This window comes from Pygocentrus nattereri, chromosome 8 (genome assembly GCF_015220715.1).
Source record: "Pygocentrus nattereri isolate fPygNat1 chromosome 8, fPygNat1.pri, whole genome shotgun sequence".
Lineage (NCBI taxonomy): Eukaryota > Metazoa > Chordata > Actinopteri > Characiformes > Serrasalmidae > Pygocentrus > Pygocentrus nattereri.
This window is the reverse complement of record NC_051218.1, coordinates 1960001-1975000: the sequence shown is the minus strand read 5'-3', so window position 1 is coordinate 1975000 and position 15000 is coordinate 1960001. Positions and strand designations below refer to the sequence as shown.

The 15000-nt window shown below is 43.0% G+C and overlaps 1 protein-coding gene across 4 annotated transcripts in view; it reads left to right on the top strand.

The window, feature by feature from the left end:
• Nucleotides 1-15000, top strand: part of hipk3a (homeodomain interacting protein kinase 3a) — a 48851-nt gene that overhangs the window by 32757 nt on the left and 1094 nt on the right. For 2 of the 4 annotated variants that reach the window (XM_037540641.1, XM_037540642.1), the window contains exons 4-15: nucleotides 6084-6203; nucleotides 6764-6850; nucleotides 7066-7250; nucleotides 8069-8234; nucleotides 9350-9473; nucleotides 9576-9694; nucleotides 10006-10124; nucleotides 11026-11187; nucleotides 11666-11998; nucleotides 12305-12451; nucleotides 12537-12820; nucleotides 14863-14993. In XM_037540641.1, coding sequence (XP_037396538.1) covers nucleotides 6084-6203; nucleotides 6764-6850; nucleotides 7066-7250; nucleotides 8069-8234; nucleotides 9350-9473; nucleotides 9576-9694; nucleotides 10006-10124; nucleotides 11026-11187; nucleotides 11666-11998; nucleotides 12305-12451; nucleotides 12537-12820; nucleotides 14863-14993 — 1977 coding nt within the window. The remainder of the gene's footprint in view (nucleotides 1-6083; nucleotides 6204-6763; nucleotides 6851-7065; nucleotides 7251-8068; nucleotides 8235-9349; nucleotides 9474-9575; nucleotides 9695-10005; nucleotides 10125-11025; nucleotides 11188-11665; nucleotides 11999-12304; nucleotides 12452-12536; nucleotides 12821-14862; nucleotides 14994-15000) is intronic. The other 2 variants (XM_037540644.1, XM_037540643.1) reach the window with 2 other exon arrangements.

Genomic DNA, 15000 nt, shown 5'->3' with positions numbered 1-15000 from the left:
GTGTGTGTGTGTGTGTGTGTGTGTGTGTGTGTGTGTGTGTGTGTGTGTGTATATATATATATATATATATATATGTGTGTGTGTGTGTGTGTGTGTGTGTGTGTGTGTGTGTGTGTGTATATATATATATATATATATATATATATATATATATATATATATATATATACACATACATACATACATGTGTGCGCACACACACACACACAAATACACAAATAATAAATCCTGTATTCTCCTGTACTGTTGCAAATTTTAGTGTTTTCCATCCAGAAAATCCCCCCCCCCACCAAACTCACAAGCTCTCTGTGATTTGTGGTGTGTAGGATCAGGGAGGATGCTGAACTGTGTATCGCTGGGAGACCCCTGGAAAGCCCTGCGTTAGCAGCAGCAGATCTGGTTGTATGTGGTGTCACAGGGTCCCGGTCTGCTGACTGTAAAGCTTCAGGCCGCCTCCCTGTGCCAGAGTTGGGTCCGATTCCACTCCACACAGCAGAATGTATTTATAACAGAAAGCCAAATCCAACCCCCCACCCCCACCACACCCCCACTACCATACACATACACGCTTTCCAGGCTGCATTATCAGCAGGTTCTCACTTCACTGCTTTCTCTCTGTGTTTGTGCAGCGTTGTGGCAACCCGATCACATCACTAAGTGCTTTATGATGCTGCAAACATTGCTTGTTGAACACGGCAGTGTTGAGCCCCAGCACTTGTAAAATGAGAAGGGGCGTCCTAGCATGGCGAATGAGAATAGCATCTCTGTCTCAGCCACAGACAGCTTTGTAGTGGCTTGTGTTTTCACTGTAAGAGGCCCTCTGACGCAGACTTTCTGGGAATTGATGAGGCCTGCGCCAGTAGCCGCTGTAATGCACCCAATCATCTAGCATGCTTTGACTGTAAAGGTCGAGTGGCCGAACGCAAACCAAATAAACAGTGTATTAAAAGCGGCTTGTTGGTTTTAGTTCACTACTTTTTAAAAGTTTGAAATCACCGTTTTCAGTAATACAAAGCCAATTTCGGTGCAGGTACATGTAGTGTCATAACAGAAGTATCTTATACGTCAAGTGTCTACAAGTGTCATTGTAATTTGTAGGACGCTGTAGTTGAAGAAATGTAAGATCTTTCCAGAATGATGAACAGAGCTGTAGATGATTTCCATAATTACCGAGAAACGATACAACATTGAGAGTGACGTTTTTTTTCGCCCAATAATGATCAAAAATAATGCTTTCAGTTGGAAATTTTGGCTAAAAACAGATTATCCCGCTTAGTACAGACACATTGAAACAGTAGCAGCAGGTAAACAGCGTGGAGCTTTTTATAGGACGTCAGACAAGTGGTTTATAGTGTCTGTTCATGCCAAATATCAGGAGGATGTAAAACAACCAGAAACGTTTGCCTTACAAGTTTGGTCCCACTTACAGACCTGACGTTTTGTTTATGTGGAGCGCAGCGAAACAGTGGAAGCAGAGAAAGTCCCTTATAGCACGCCGAAGCCACCTGTGGCAGAAGTTTTGAAATGACGAAGAAAAATTTCCAAACGGCAGCCGAGGTACAGAGTATAACTGAGAAATGATGGAATTCATCGCCTCAGTGACTGTTCTGCTGTTTTGAGTTTTTCTCTTTTTTTTTTATTTTCGTTTTTCATCCACTGGTTTTCTGAGCTTCGGTTTTGGTTTGAGCCAAGGATGTTCGTTTTCGGAGTGGCTGATTTTATTATGAAGCTGATCTTCAACAACTTCCCAGGCTTCGTCTGATTTTTAGGAAGAAATTTTAAATGTGTACAGAGTGATTGATTAACATTTTGTTGTTATAGGTGATCCCGTAATGCCTGAAAGAGCTACAAAACATTGAGAGTGAAGTGGAAATATGAATAAATAATAGTAATAATAAACACAGATTATGGCTTGTATTTGCAAAGTGATGCGGCCTCGACAGAACTTGGCAAGAAATGACTGTTAAGAGGCAGTCGTGGGCTGGAGGTTAGGGAACTGCCCCTGTGACCAGAAGGTCGCCGGTTCGATCCCCAGAGCCGACAGTCCATGACTGAGGTGTCCTTGAGCAAGACACCTAACCCCCAACTGCTCCCCGGGCACCGTGGATTGGGCTGCCCACCGCTCTGGGCAAGTGTGCTCACTAGTGTGTATGTGGCGTTTCACTTCACGGGTGGGTTAAATGCGGAGGTGGAATTTCCCCGTTTGTGGGATTAAAAAAGAATTTTTAAAAAGTATCACTTAATAAATAATTAATATTTAACGTTTAATAACTTAACACTGTGTTCAATAGAACTCAGTACTGAATGATGCTTTCTGGTGTCTGGCTTGGTGTTTGTTTGCGCTGTATTAACACTGAATACGATGAGAGCAGTTATTATGACGGGTGAATCCGAACTCTCAGTTGAGCTGATCTTGGCTACCCGGTGAACACGGTAGTGTGATACGACGATCCGTCACATAGACGATGCTTTTGTAATACTTTCTTTGGTGTGATGATCTGTGGCCTTGTTAAAACTTGCCCTTAACCACCGAGCAGGCTGGGGTGCGGAGTAAACACGTTTTAATTTTACCAGTCCACTAAACGGTGTAAAAATAATCAATCAATTCTTCAGCATGTATCAACAAGCATAGACGCCATGGGGCACAGTCTCACACACAATCTTTGTTTATGGAGAAAAGAAACACGGTGCAAAATATTGTGTATTAGTTCATATTAGTATATGCATAGAATATAAGTAGATGTATTTAATAAAAAGTGGAACAAAGCTCTTCAGAACAGCTGGTCAGCTCTTTCTGCTTATAACAGAATGGGCAAAACTTGAAAACAGGCTGCAGTATGTCTTTATACCGCCGTCACGCTAGGAAGCACGTAGCGTGTCGATTATTTTTGACCATGAAATGAGAAATCAGTTTTTAAATAAACACACGAAAATGTTTTTGACAGAAAACAAACATCTGGCTTTCAAAGATTCCTGAATGCTTAGAAAGAAAAATGAGGCCTTCATATAAAACGAACATAGAAACGCTGTCAGACTGTATTTCTTACTGTAAATAATAAATAACTTGGAGGATTTAAAATATAGATTGTCAAGCAAATTAACCTAAAATTACTGCCAGTTCGCAGAGAAAACAGTATTTTAATCTTTGTTAATCAGCTAATTAAGTTTAATTGATCACTTGTGACAACTTTTAAGATTTTAAATGAATTCCTTTAACACTTACGACTCATTCAGTGATGTAGTGCACTGCTTTTTCTCCTAGCTCCCTGTAAAGTGTGTAAATAGTGTGGTCATCTGCTGTGGTCATGTTAGGAGCATCTAGCATCTTGACTTGGCAAGTCAACAAAGCCTTTGGATCTGCTTCTCCTGCTGAGAGCTGAGCTCCCCATAAGCTGCGTGCTCAAGAAGAGCACGTCCAGCCAGAGGGGGTCAGCGAGCAGATCAGCACATGGAGAACAAAAGCAGTGAATTTGTGCCTCATCATGTGGAAAGCAGTTTCAGCAGCCTTATGGAAATGCAGTCATTTCAGTGGCGTTTTGCAGTGCTGAGGGGTGAATAAGAGTGCCGACTTTTATGGGGTTCTTATTTCGATTCCACTGCCAAAGTTGTTTTTGCGGTGCCTGTGGAACAGTTAGTGCTTGGCCAAGAAGCAAAGGAAACAAGCATGCAGCAAAAAATACATCGTGGTATGTCACTTCAGCCATCTTTTTCCCCATGTGACGTCAGGCGCGCTCACTTTGACAGTTTGGAGTTTTTCCACAGCAGTTTTTATGTTTGCTAGAAGCAAGATTCACTTTGTGATTCTGGCGTTTTGACGTTTGCTGGCTGCCCACTCTGTGATTTTTGAGTGTCTGCTGTTCTGAACCTGTAGATTTGAGCAGGTTGATGATGGTTATCTTAATTTGTATTGTAGTAAAGTTTTCCTCAGTAACAGTGATTAGTGCAGGGTATTAAACTTTGATGAAAGACCCTTGATGAATATTTCCAGCCTGCGAAGTGTGTAGGGTAAACGCTTTGAGGAATCGTGTTGCAAATAACAGCGCAGTTGAGAAGTAGTGCGGGAAGAAACCTGAGAGAAACTCTATATAATGTTGTAAGGAAATACGTTTTTTTTTTTTTGGATATTTCTGATGAAGTTCTGAAAAACTTGCAAAGGGTGTTAAGACACACATCGTTCATAGGAATGTGCTCAATGCAGATCTTGAAAAGACTTCAGGTTCTCAGAGATTCTCTTAAAATCTTTCTTAGTCTGTTTTCTTATGTGGGCTGTGGGTTATTTGTCAGACTGTAGACCTACTAGAAGTTAAACCCTCCTTGGTCCTATAATTTTTTAAAACTTATTAGAAGTTACAGTTTTAGGGACTTTCCTTATCAGCTTCTACAACCTAAGTCTATGTTGTGAGGTTAATGTTAAAGAACATATATATTTTTCAAGAATACAATGTTTTTAGGAGAAGAAGTAAAGAAGTTAAGGAAATTTTTGAAAAAAAACTTGCATTTCATTTTTATATATATATATATATATATATATATATATATATATATATATATATATATATATATATATATATATATATATAGCGTCTGCTAAATGCTGTAAATGTAAATATATATAAACGCATTTAAGAAGACTTTTCAGCAGGGAATAATTCAGTGGTTGTAATTTATCGACTGTGATTTCTTTACAGTGGTTGTTTTTACTGCAGCAGTTACAAAATCTGCAACACAAATATAGCGACTTTATTTAGTATCCAAAACCATCAGTGAACCTGCAAGTCTTCTGAGTTTTTATATATAATGTTTATGGTAAAATTGTAAGGAAATCTGAAAAAATATGTCTACTTTGGGAATCTAAAGATATATTCTGCTCCAAACTGTCGCAGCACAGTGTCTCAGCCATTAAGTAGTATATTAATAACCGTTTCTTATAATGATTTTCTGAGGAAGCATTAAAGTCGGACATCTGGTTCTGACTTCTGTCACCAGCGCTGTGAACAGTTTCGACATTAGAACGAACGATTCTCTAGAAAGAAACATGACGTCACTCAGAATGGCTTCGTTTACACCACAGCCCTTTTGTTATGCAGAAATTTTGGAAAATCAGTGGACTTCTCCTTTCAGACGCTTGTGACTTTTCCCTGTTCCTTAGTCCAGTACTAACAGGATTTATCACGATAAGATTTTTACAATTTTTTTTTGTTGTGCTCAGTGAATAGATCATGAAATTATAACCTTGAAACACTGCATTGTGTGTCATGCTCTAAAAGTAGCACGCTGCTTCTGGACATTCATCTGGACAGACTTTAAACAAACACACGTACTCAGATGCAGAGCATTTTGTCACCCTGAGAAAATCTGCAGTTATGTTTGGTAAGCTCTGGGTTTATGATGTAGATATACTTGTCACAACAGCATGCCTGTCTGAGGACATCATAGATATCCTGGCTCACAGCACTCTTACCACACACTCACACACACACACACACACACACCCACACCCTAGCCAGTAGCGCCAACTGGAGATCAGCTCTTGCTGCAATACAGATGGAGACTTTGCGTCACCTTCTGTTGTAATACAGAGGTACAATAGACATGGTGAACTCAACTACACCATAGCTGCTTTTTGCACATTGTTCAGAAAGTATTTTGAGTGAAATTAGACATCATCCTGATACTGGCACTGAAATACTAATAATTATTGACACTGGTGATACAGATATTGTGATGTCTGCACCTCGAAACATCTCTTTAGCTGTGTCATGTCAATCAGAGACCAGAGGCAATAGATACAGAACAGAATCTGGAACATTTTTTGTGTACGCAGCTTCTCTCCTCAGCGTAGTTTTGAGCTGCGTTTACAGTGGAACAGGTACTGAGTGCCAACTTGTAATACGTATCGTTTAGATTTACATTGATATATTTACCAGTCGTTCTCATTTAATGGGACTTGAACTGGTAGGCAAATGAGGCATTAGGAGTGTAGCCCAAAACGTGTCAACACATCCATTTGACTTATTCAGTAATCAATACATGGCAGCTTGTTTGAATGCAGCCGCTGATCTTTATCTGTGTTCCTTTTCCAGATCCGCTACATTTCTCAGACTCAAGGGCTGCCTGGAGAAAAGCTGTTAAATGTGGGAACGAAAACATCTCGCTTCTTCTGCAAGGAATCTGACTCGGCGTATGCAGCTTGGAGACTGAAGGCAAGTGCCAGCACCTTTTTACAGCTTTCTGGCAGAGGTGTCATGCAAGTTTCAGGGTACTTTCAGGGCCAGTGAATCAATTCGTGTTAAATTCTCTGAAACATATTCGAAGATACTGGCAGTGTCTGTGCTACGTAGTTATTGTTGGTGTATGAGACAATTATTCAAAAATTTATTCTTATTCTTATTCGAAATTTCTGTTCTACCATTAATGGTGCAACACAAAAACATGATTGGACCAGTAGAAATGTTCCAAAAATCCTCTTCACATTAACTTACATTAAAGGTAACAAACATTTTCACCTTCTCTTGTAAAGATTTCCTTTGGACAGTGATGATATACACATATATTTTTGGCCCCACTGCCCCACTACTAGTCTCCTTCCAGTCCTGGACTTTTACGAAGACCTTCAGTGAAGAATTACCAACAGCAGGACAACTTAGTCCAGGACTCTGTTCCATTGCTGCCAGAAACAGCACTGTAGTGTAGCTGAGTTTAGCTTTATTGCTGCTGTAATGATTTTCGGCTCACCCTGTGGTCCTGTATTGGGTTTCCACAGACGACTGAGGAGCATGAGGCGGAGACTGGGATGAAATCGAAGGAGGCCAGGAAGTACATCTTCAGCTGCCTGAATGACATTGGCCACGTAAGACATAAGCCATTGATCTCAGTGCATGTATTTCTTCATACGTCAGCTCTTTGGCAAAGATCATGCTGCTTTCCATCTATATTTACACTGTGGATTGTTTGCAGCCAGTGTAAAAAAAAACTGTCATTTATCTTCAAAGGAGATTTTTGATAGTACCTTCCTTTTAATGGGAAAAGGAGTGTCAGTAACGGTTATTTTGCTGTGTCTTCCAGGTAAACCTGGTGCTGAATATGGAAGGCTGTGACCAGCTTGCTGATAAGGCGGACAGGCGGGAGTTTGTGGATCTCCTGAAGACAATGTTGCTCATTGATGCCGAACAGCGCATCAGCCCCTCAGACGCACTCAACCACCCTTTTGTCACTATGCAGCATTTACTGGACTTCCCCCATAGCAACCAGTACGCACACTGCCCTCTAACCTCCAGAGGGGGGATCCTCTACCCACTTGAACTGCTTAAAGGGGCTCTCCGGCTGAAATGAAACCTGTAGCTATCACTGCATTTGTTGTGAACTTGCCTGCTCACCTTCTACGGTGGCGCCGTAGTAGTTCAGAAAGAGAGATTTTCCCATTCAAAAACCATAAAACCCCCTTTCAGATGAAGTGTCTTGAAGGTGGGCTGAACTTTTGGAAATACTACAAGCACTTCGGTAGGATACACAAGGGCAGGCTGTTTGAAATACCTCCTTCCAACTATTTGGTTAATGCAAAAGAAAGCCATTTAGTCCTCATTAGCTGTATATGAATGAGAGCAAATATCAGTGGATTAATGACATGTTGTGCGCAGTGTATGCTGGGTATTGTAGTCAGTGAACATTGATGGAGGAAAACAAAGAGGACCCAAAATTGTGAATCGTCAAACTGTTGAGTCTGAGGCATGACGCAACACAACTAATAGCACGTTAAATGATCATTTTAGGCCGGAAAACCTCTTTAACTTACAGATTTCTTTCATCATCTATTAATTATTCAGTAGCTATCATTATGAAGTTAATAACAAGGCTTGGGTTCAAGGGGTTACGGTATTTCGGGAGTACGAAGCCTTTGTCTCAGTAAGCCCATAGCGTGGCTTAACTACACACAGCGTAGTAATGTAGCCAAATGTCAGTACATTTCTTATGAGGCTTATTTTCTAAACAATGTTCGGGTGCGGAAATCAAGTTACCCAGTTTTTAAATTCCTGTTGGCTGAATTTAGACGTTGTCCATTCTCCCACAGTGTGCAGTCATGTTTCCACATCATGGACGTGTGTCACTCAAGGGGCAGCACGTACGACACGGTGAACCGTAACAAGGCTCCGCCCCCACTTCTGAAGCCCGTCACCCTTCCCAGCGCCCCCAACATCACCGTGGCCTTCAACAAAATACCACCCATGCACTCGCAGGTAGCACCTCTGTCCACAGCCACTTTCAGCACACAATGGAGTATAGATTTATTAAAAGGGCAGTTTCTGTACTTAAAAGAACTTTTTTGGGGCAGTCGTGGGATGGAGGTTAGGGAATCTTTCCTGTGACCGGAAGGTCACCGGTTCGATCCCCAGCGCCGACAGTCCGTGACTGAGGTGTCCTTGAGCAAGACGCCTAACCCCCAACTGCTCCCCGGGTGCTGTGGATAAGGCTGCCCACCGCTCCGGGCAAGTGTGCTCACTGCCCCCTAGTGTGTGTGGTGTCTCCCTGCACAAATGGGTTAAATGCAGAGGTGAAATTTCCCTGTTGTGGGACTAATAAGGGTCACTTAAGTTAATAACACATAAGACTTTAGGAGACTTTATAATGCTGCAGTCATTTACAGATTAAGCATTTTTCATTGTCGCTCTTGTTGTTCTTCCTTATTTGGATTTTCAAATGGTCTTTTCCGTCATCTCAACTTCATAAAAATTAACTTCAGTAGAGGAAGCAAGCTAATCATCAAACCATTTGTGGTATTTATTTACCCTCTTCGTGTGTAAGTAAAATACACGTGAGGACTTTATGTAGTATAAGCTTTGCTGATTAAGACTCCTCAGTCCAAATATGTATACTGATCATGTGTTCTGCAGAGGTTCACAGTAGAGGTTTGAATCTCTGGGCACTTTGTGGTTTGATTTGATTTTGATTCAGGGTGCCAAGATGCAGTTATAAAAATTCTTGAAGCAGTTTTTGGTTAATGCAGCCTACATTATGAATTCTGTATTTGTCAATAGCAGGTAGTGATGGCTTAGTCAAATATAGGTTAGAGTGTAGCCTTCAGTCTGTGTTTAGTTGCTTGTTTCACTGCCTAGTCGGATTACTCAAAAAAATAAATAAAAATGAAAAAATGAGTGAGAAAATATGACTTGCTTATGTAAGTGTTTAAATAAATCCTCGATATTAATATTGTGATGACACTCGCCTCCTGGACTGTGGTCACTTCTGTTCTGCTTTTCTGTATGCCTGTGGAGTCATTGGTTGGAGACTCCTATTGCCAGTGTAATCTAACCTCCCCTAACTGTAATCTGTGTCTCTTTTTCCACCTGTTTAGGCTCTGCCTCCACCTGCTCCACCTGTGGTACACCCTGGTATTCCCCTTCAGACAGGAAGTGCTCAGTTCGGCTGCACTGATTCTTTTCAACAAGCACTCATCCTTTGCCCCCCAACCATTCAAGGTACCCGTCTCTAATATGTTTCACATGAAAATAAACACATTTGTTGTGGTTAACATGGTGTGAGCAGCGCTTCTCTATCTAAAAGGCATTCTCGTTCTGTAGGAATTGGGTCGAATCCAAGCCAACCCAGCTATTCTGTCCGAATGGAGAACACTCTGCCGCTGGTGACGCAGGCCCCAGCCATCCAGCCCTTACCCCTACGACCTGGAGTCATAGCACAGGTATGGCAGCCTCTGTAACACCTGTCACACTGTCCACCGTGTCAGCAACTCCAGTAGCTCCTAACATAGGAGTATCAGCCTCCTGTAGGATGTAAACACCAGAAATAACAGGAAAGGGCAAATGTGTAGTGTTTTGCATGTGAAGGAGTGTTTTCATGTAAAAAAAGATATTTTACAGTATATTCTTTTACATTTTGGAATATGCTGACCGTTTACATGTTTCATTTTCATAAATCTTTTTGGTAGGGCCAGTCATTTTTTCAAATCCATTCTTCTGATTCCTCATGATCCTGTGTTCTTTGCTTTTGCAGCAGCCTTGGTCCAACAGAACTCCACAGATTCTGGTCCCAGCGTGGCAGCAAGTGGCTCCTCCGCCAACCACCCTGCCTTCAGACACTGTCGCTGGCCCTCAGAGGAGAGGGGACTGGGGGTAAGATGCTTCAGCTCAGCCACCAGTGTATAGCAGAGCTGATATAGTGTTCTACAGCAGGGCTGTCCTACTTTCCTGCATCTGCTTTATCTGTTTCTCCTGTCTGCGTTGAGCTAGACGTTATTGTCTCACTCAGACGATCGCTTTCCTCTCGGTGAGTGCCCCCGTCCCCCCAATTGCCCACCTTTTTGGCTTTCTCAGTAGGGGTCTGGCGCTCGGTAAAGATTATTGTAAAGCTGCCCTGTGACATTGTAATGTAAAATGTAACACCGCAGGGTTCCCCCCAGGAAACTAATTAGGCCATGATGCAGTGGTTGCTGAGGAGGGGTGGCCCAACTGCACTACACAATGAAGTGGTTTCTCTCCTGTTTGCCTACCTAGTTCAACTCGGCTATATCCTAAACTTATGTTAAACCAAACTATATACTACTGTGGCTCTTAAGGACTGCACTTGAACTGTAGAAACTAGAAAATTGAAACTGGATCCCACTTAGAACCATTTCTGGTTTGACAAGAATTCAAATGTACACTATTTTTTTCTTTATCCCTGATACAAAAAATTGACAAATTACTGAAACTATGCAGCCCACACATGTAAGCATATTTAACTTTACTTAACTGGACATGGTGTGTGATGCTTTAGGTATACAGTTGGCACGATTCTAACATCTGGTTGTGAATTTCCATTACATGTTAATCATGTTAGTCTTTGTAGAAAAAAATAAAACCTTTAGACACTAAACATCTCATCACACCAAACTGTGTAAATTTAATATTTGGCAAAACCGTAATCATAAGGCAGGCATCAGCTGAACTGAAACACAAACTTGGCGTACTTTGTGCAGAACCCCTGTGGTTCTAAAGGCCTGCTCTGTTTATCTTTGTGTTTGTTCTTCTGTAGGAAAGTGCGCCCACACAGCAGTCATTACGGTTCCATGATGCCCCAACCCCTCATGGCCAACCAGATGGCCGTGTCAGCGCACCAGCCCATAAACATAGGCATCGCTCATGTAGTGTGGCCCCAGACTGCAGCCAGCAAGTGCAGCAAGCCTAGTCAGAACAGGTCAGCATCCTGCTTTATTTATTTATTTATTTATTAACGGTTGTGTTCATATTTTACTATATGGAGTTTGCATGTTCTCCTCGTGTCAGCGAGGGTTTCTTCCTGGTGCTCCGGTTTCCTCCCACAGTCCAAAGACATGCAGTCAGGCCCAACAGAGATGCTAAATTGCCCCTAGGTGTGAATGTGAATGTATATGTCTGTGTATCTGCCTTGAGATGGACTCTGGGACCTGTCCAGGGTGTTTCCTGCCTTCTGTCCAGTGAGTGCTGGAATGAGCTCCAGCAGCCCCCACAACACTGAAGGATAACCAGCGTAGATGCATTCAGACACACAAATTAAATTAAATTCCATTTTTAAAATGGACTTTTCACTACTTTATTTGAATTCTCACACCTCTATTTTCTAACTTGACCATTGTGATGGCCATGATGTAATATGAAATAGTTGATCTGAGAAAAGGGTCGTGTATGTTTTCCAGGAGTGTGAATGTTTCGCACTACACAGACACACAGCCCTCAGTGTGTCTCTCACCAAAGACTCGAGACAGGCTGCGGAACCCGGAGGTGGATCTTACCCCTCGCGGCAGGGAGGCAGTATCTCGGGTGGAGCAGGAGCCTGTGCATTCAGAGGAGTCTGAGGACGTGAGCTGCTGTAAGGCAGGACAGCACTCTGGCGAGCAGCTGGCAGTAGCTCGTCAGCAACGGGAATCCATTGTTATCGGTGAATCACCAAGCCCAGCTGTCAGCGTCATCAGCATAAGCAGCGACACGGATGGAGAGGAGGAGGCAACACAGAGGTGTTCACTCAACACGTGAGTTTAACCACAAAACATGAGACCAGAGGGGTGTACAGCAACAAACAAGCTCAGCATACTCAGGTTTAACTCAACCTCTGCTAGACTCTCTGCCTGGTCAGTGTTCTAGTTTCTAAGTGGGATGGTCCATAATTCCTTCTTATTTTGTGCTATAAGCACTCAAACTATATTCAGTTATCCAGTTTGGCAGAAACTCATGTTCTTTTGGTCTATATTTTTGTCTGATGATCGAACTTTAGCACAAAACCTGTTTGTGCCTATTAGCACTTTGCTTCACATTTAATTGTGACTGTGTGTTTGCAGGTGCAAGGGCAGTACAGAGTGTGAGGCATGTAAGGGGTCTCTGAATATGGAGCGTGTGTGTTCTCTCAGCAGCCCAGATAGCAGCCTAAGCACCAGCTCCTCAGCCTCAGCCCAGTCCAGTCCTTCACCTTGCAAGAGACCAAACAGGTAACACACATACTCTTCTGAGCATCTCAGCCTATATGAGAGGCTCACACACAAAGTCTGACATGCTTTGCTTTTGTATGTGAAGCATGTCTGAGGATGATGGTCACGAGAGCGGCTGCGACACCATTGATGGTTCTCCAGCATCAGATACATCTCTTGGGCGGCACAACAGCCCCTTCCCCGAGAGACGGTTCATGAACAACAACCAGAACCAGGAGGCCCGAGTACGGCGAAGTCAGCCACAAACCGAGCTCAACAAGCCGGCCGTGAGGACCATGGTGGTGCCGCCATTGAGAGTGGTCACCAATAACAACTATCAGCAACACCTCCACCAGCAACCCAGTGGAGAGCAGCACCACACCAGCACAGGTACCTTCCCCTAAAGCACTCAGCACAATTAAACAGGGGCCTGCCCAACAAACACTCATCCCCCGTGCAAAGGAACCTCCCCAGAAATTCAGCATCACAGGTTAACCGTTAAACACAATGACCAGGGTACCTTATGCATAAGCAGTCAATGGTGCCTTATACTTCACTATCAAAAACTTTAGCACAGGACAAACACAAGCACAAATGTTCTCCTCCTAAATGCACCTTCACAGGTACCCTCCCCATAAACAGACACTGGCAGAAGTACCCTACCACTAAATTCATTAGCACCAGGTACCTTAACTATAAACACTCTCCAGCACTGGTGGCATCCTCCCCGTAAACATTCAGTAGCACAAATACCTTCCCCATAAACACTCACTTGCACAGGTACCCTGCCCATAAATGCTCTATAGCAAAGGGGCCTTTCCCATAAACACTCAGTAGCACAGGTACCCTCTCCATAAACATTCAGTAGCACAAATACCTTCCCCGTGAACACTCACTTTCACAGGTTCCTTGCCCATAAATGCTCTGTAGCACAGTATGTGGCCCATAAACACTTACTAGTAGGTACCCTGCCCATGAATTCTTCAGTATTGGTTCCCTTCCTGTAAACGCTCAGTCTCAAGAACTGTATTACTAGCAGTGGTTCTCTACAAACAACATAGTTGTCCTGCCCCCTAATACCATTTCAATACAGCTGCCTTCCCTACACACAATTGCCTCACCTCTCATCAGTCAGAGAGCCCATGTATTAATGAGAGAGGGTGAGTGCACACAAGATTACTCCAGTGATTAAAAAAAAACATGCTACACTATTAATCACTATTTATGACTTAACTATGCTTCAGCAATATTTTTCAAAATTTCGTTCAAAGCTACCTCAGATATGTTGTACAGCCGCACAGGTTAAAGAAGTTGCCCAGAAAGCTCTCACGTGATGCTGTATTCTACTGTGAGGTACAGCTGCTGTGCATGTGAGACTGCATATCTGGTCACAGCTCAAATGTCTGCTTTGCAGGTCATAGGGGAGAGGCAGGAAGTTACCACAGAGGCTATCACAGGTGACTTTGGGTATTGCGTGCACTGTGACCCTTGTGTCTTGTGCGCTGCATCCCAGCATTGAGTGAAAAGCCTTTGGGTTTGTTCTCCTCACTTCTCATCTCTTCCCCTCGTATCCCCCAGCTCTTTGTCCCCTGTCTCTCTCCGTTCAGCTCCATCTGTGTGCCGGTTGCCCTTTCTGAAATGCATCCCCCTCCAAGAGCAGAGCTCTCCTGTTCTTTACATTCAGCCATGCATGCTGTCAGACAAACACTGTTTGTGCGTCAAACTCTACTGACGCTCTCATGGTTTGTGACCTGGGCAGCTATGGTGAGCTGTTTGGGCTGAAAAGTGTCATTTTTAAACTGAGCCATGCTATTTTAGGTGCCACACAGACCTTATTCCTAAAATAAAGGTGTACATTTGTTTAGCAATTGTGATGTTTTTTCCATGGTGCCAGTTAAAGCAATATTCTGTCATTTTTGATTAAAAAACAAAAAAAAAACAAACAAACAAACACGGACTCTGTCCAAGGTGGGGGTTTAATGTCTGAAATTCCGTACTTCAAAAACTGGAAACGGTGTGAAATAATCGGAAAACATTCAAAATGATGGTATATTTCTTTAAAGCTGTCAGGGGGTTCAGTTGTTCTGTGACCAGTTCACATCATTTTTTTCCCCTCGTTTTCTCCTGTTAGTGTTTTTGATCATTGTTTTTCCCTCGCTTAGTCACCTTGTTTTTTGTCTCTCCTCTGCTCTTTTACCTTTCCTGTCTCTCCTTCGCTCATGCATTCTTTCTTGATCACTTTTTTCTCTCACTCTCCCTTTCTTGCTCCATCTCCTTTTTCTCTCTATCTTGCTTTCTTTCTCTTGCTCATTCTGTTCTGTTGGTCTTCTTTCGCACTCTTATCCCTCTCTCTCGCGCGCTCTTATCCCTCTCTCTCGCGCGCTCTTCTCTCTCTTTCTTTCTCTCTCTCTCTCTTTCTCTCTCTCTCTCAGTCTTAGAGTCATCGTGCCAGTCTCGCGGGCGTTGCGGCCCCGGACGGCTGAGCCTGCACTCCACGCCCACTCTGCCCCGCCAGCAGAAGATCACCTCTACATTCCAGCAGCAGCCACTGGGCTTTGGCCAGGTTTGGT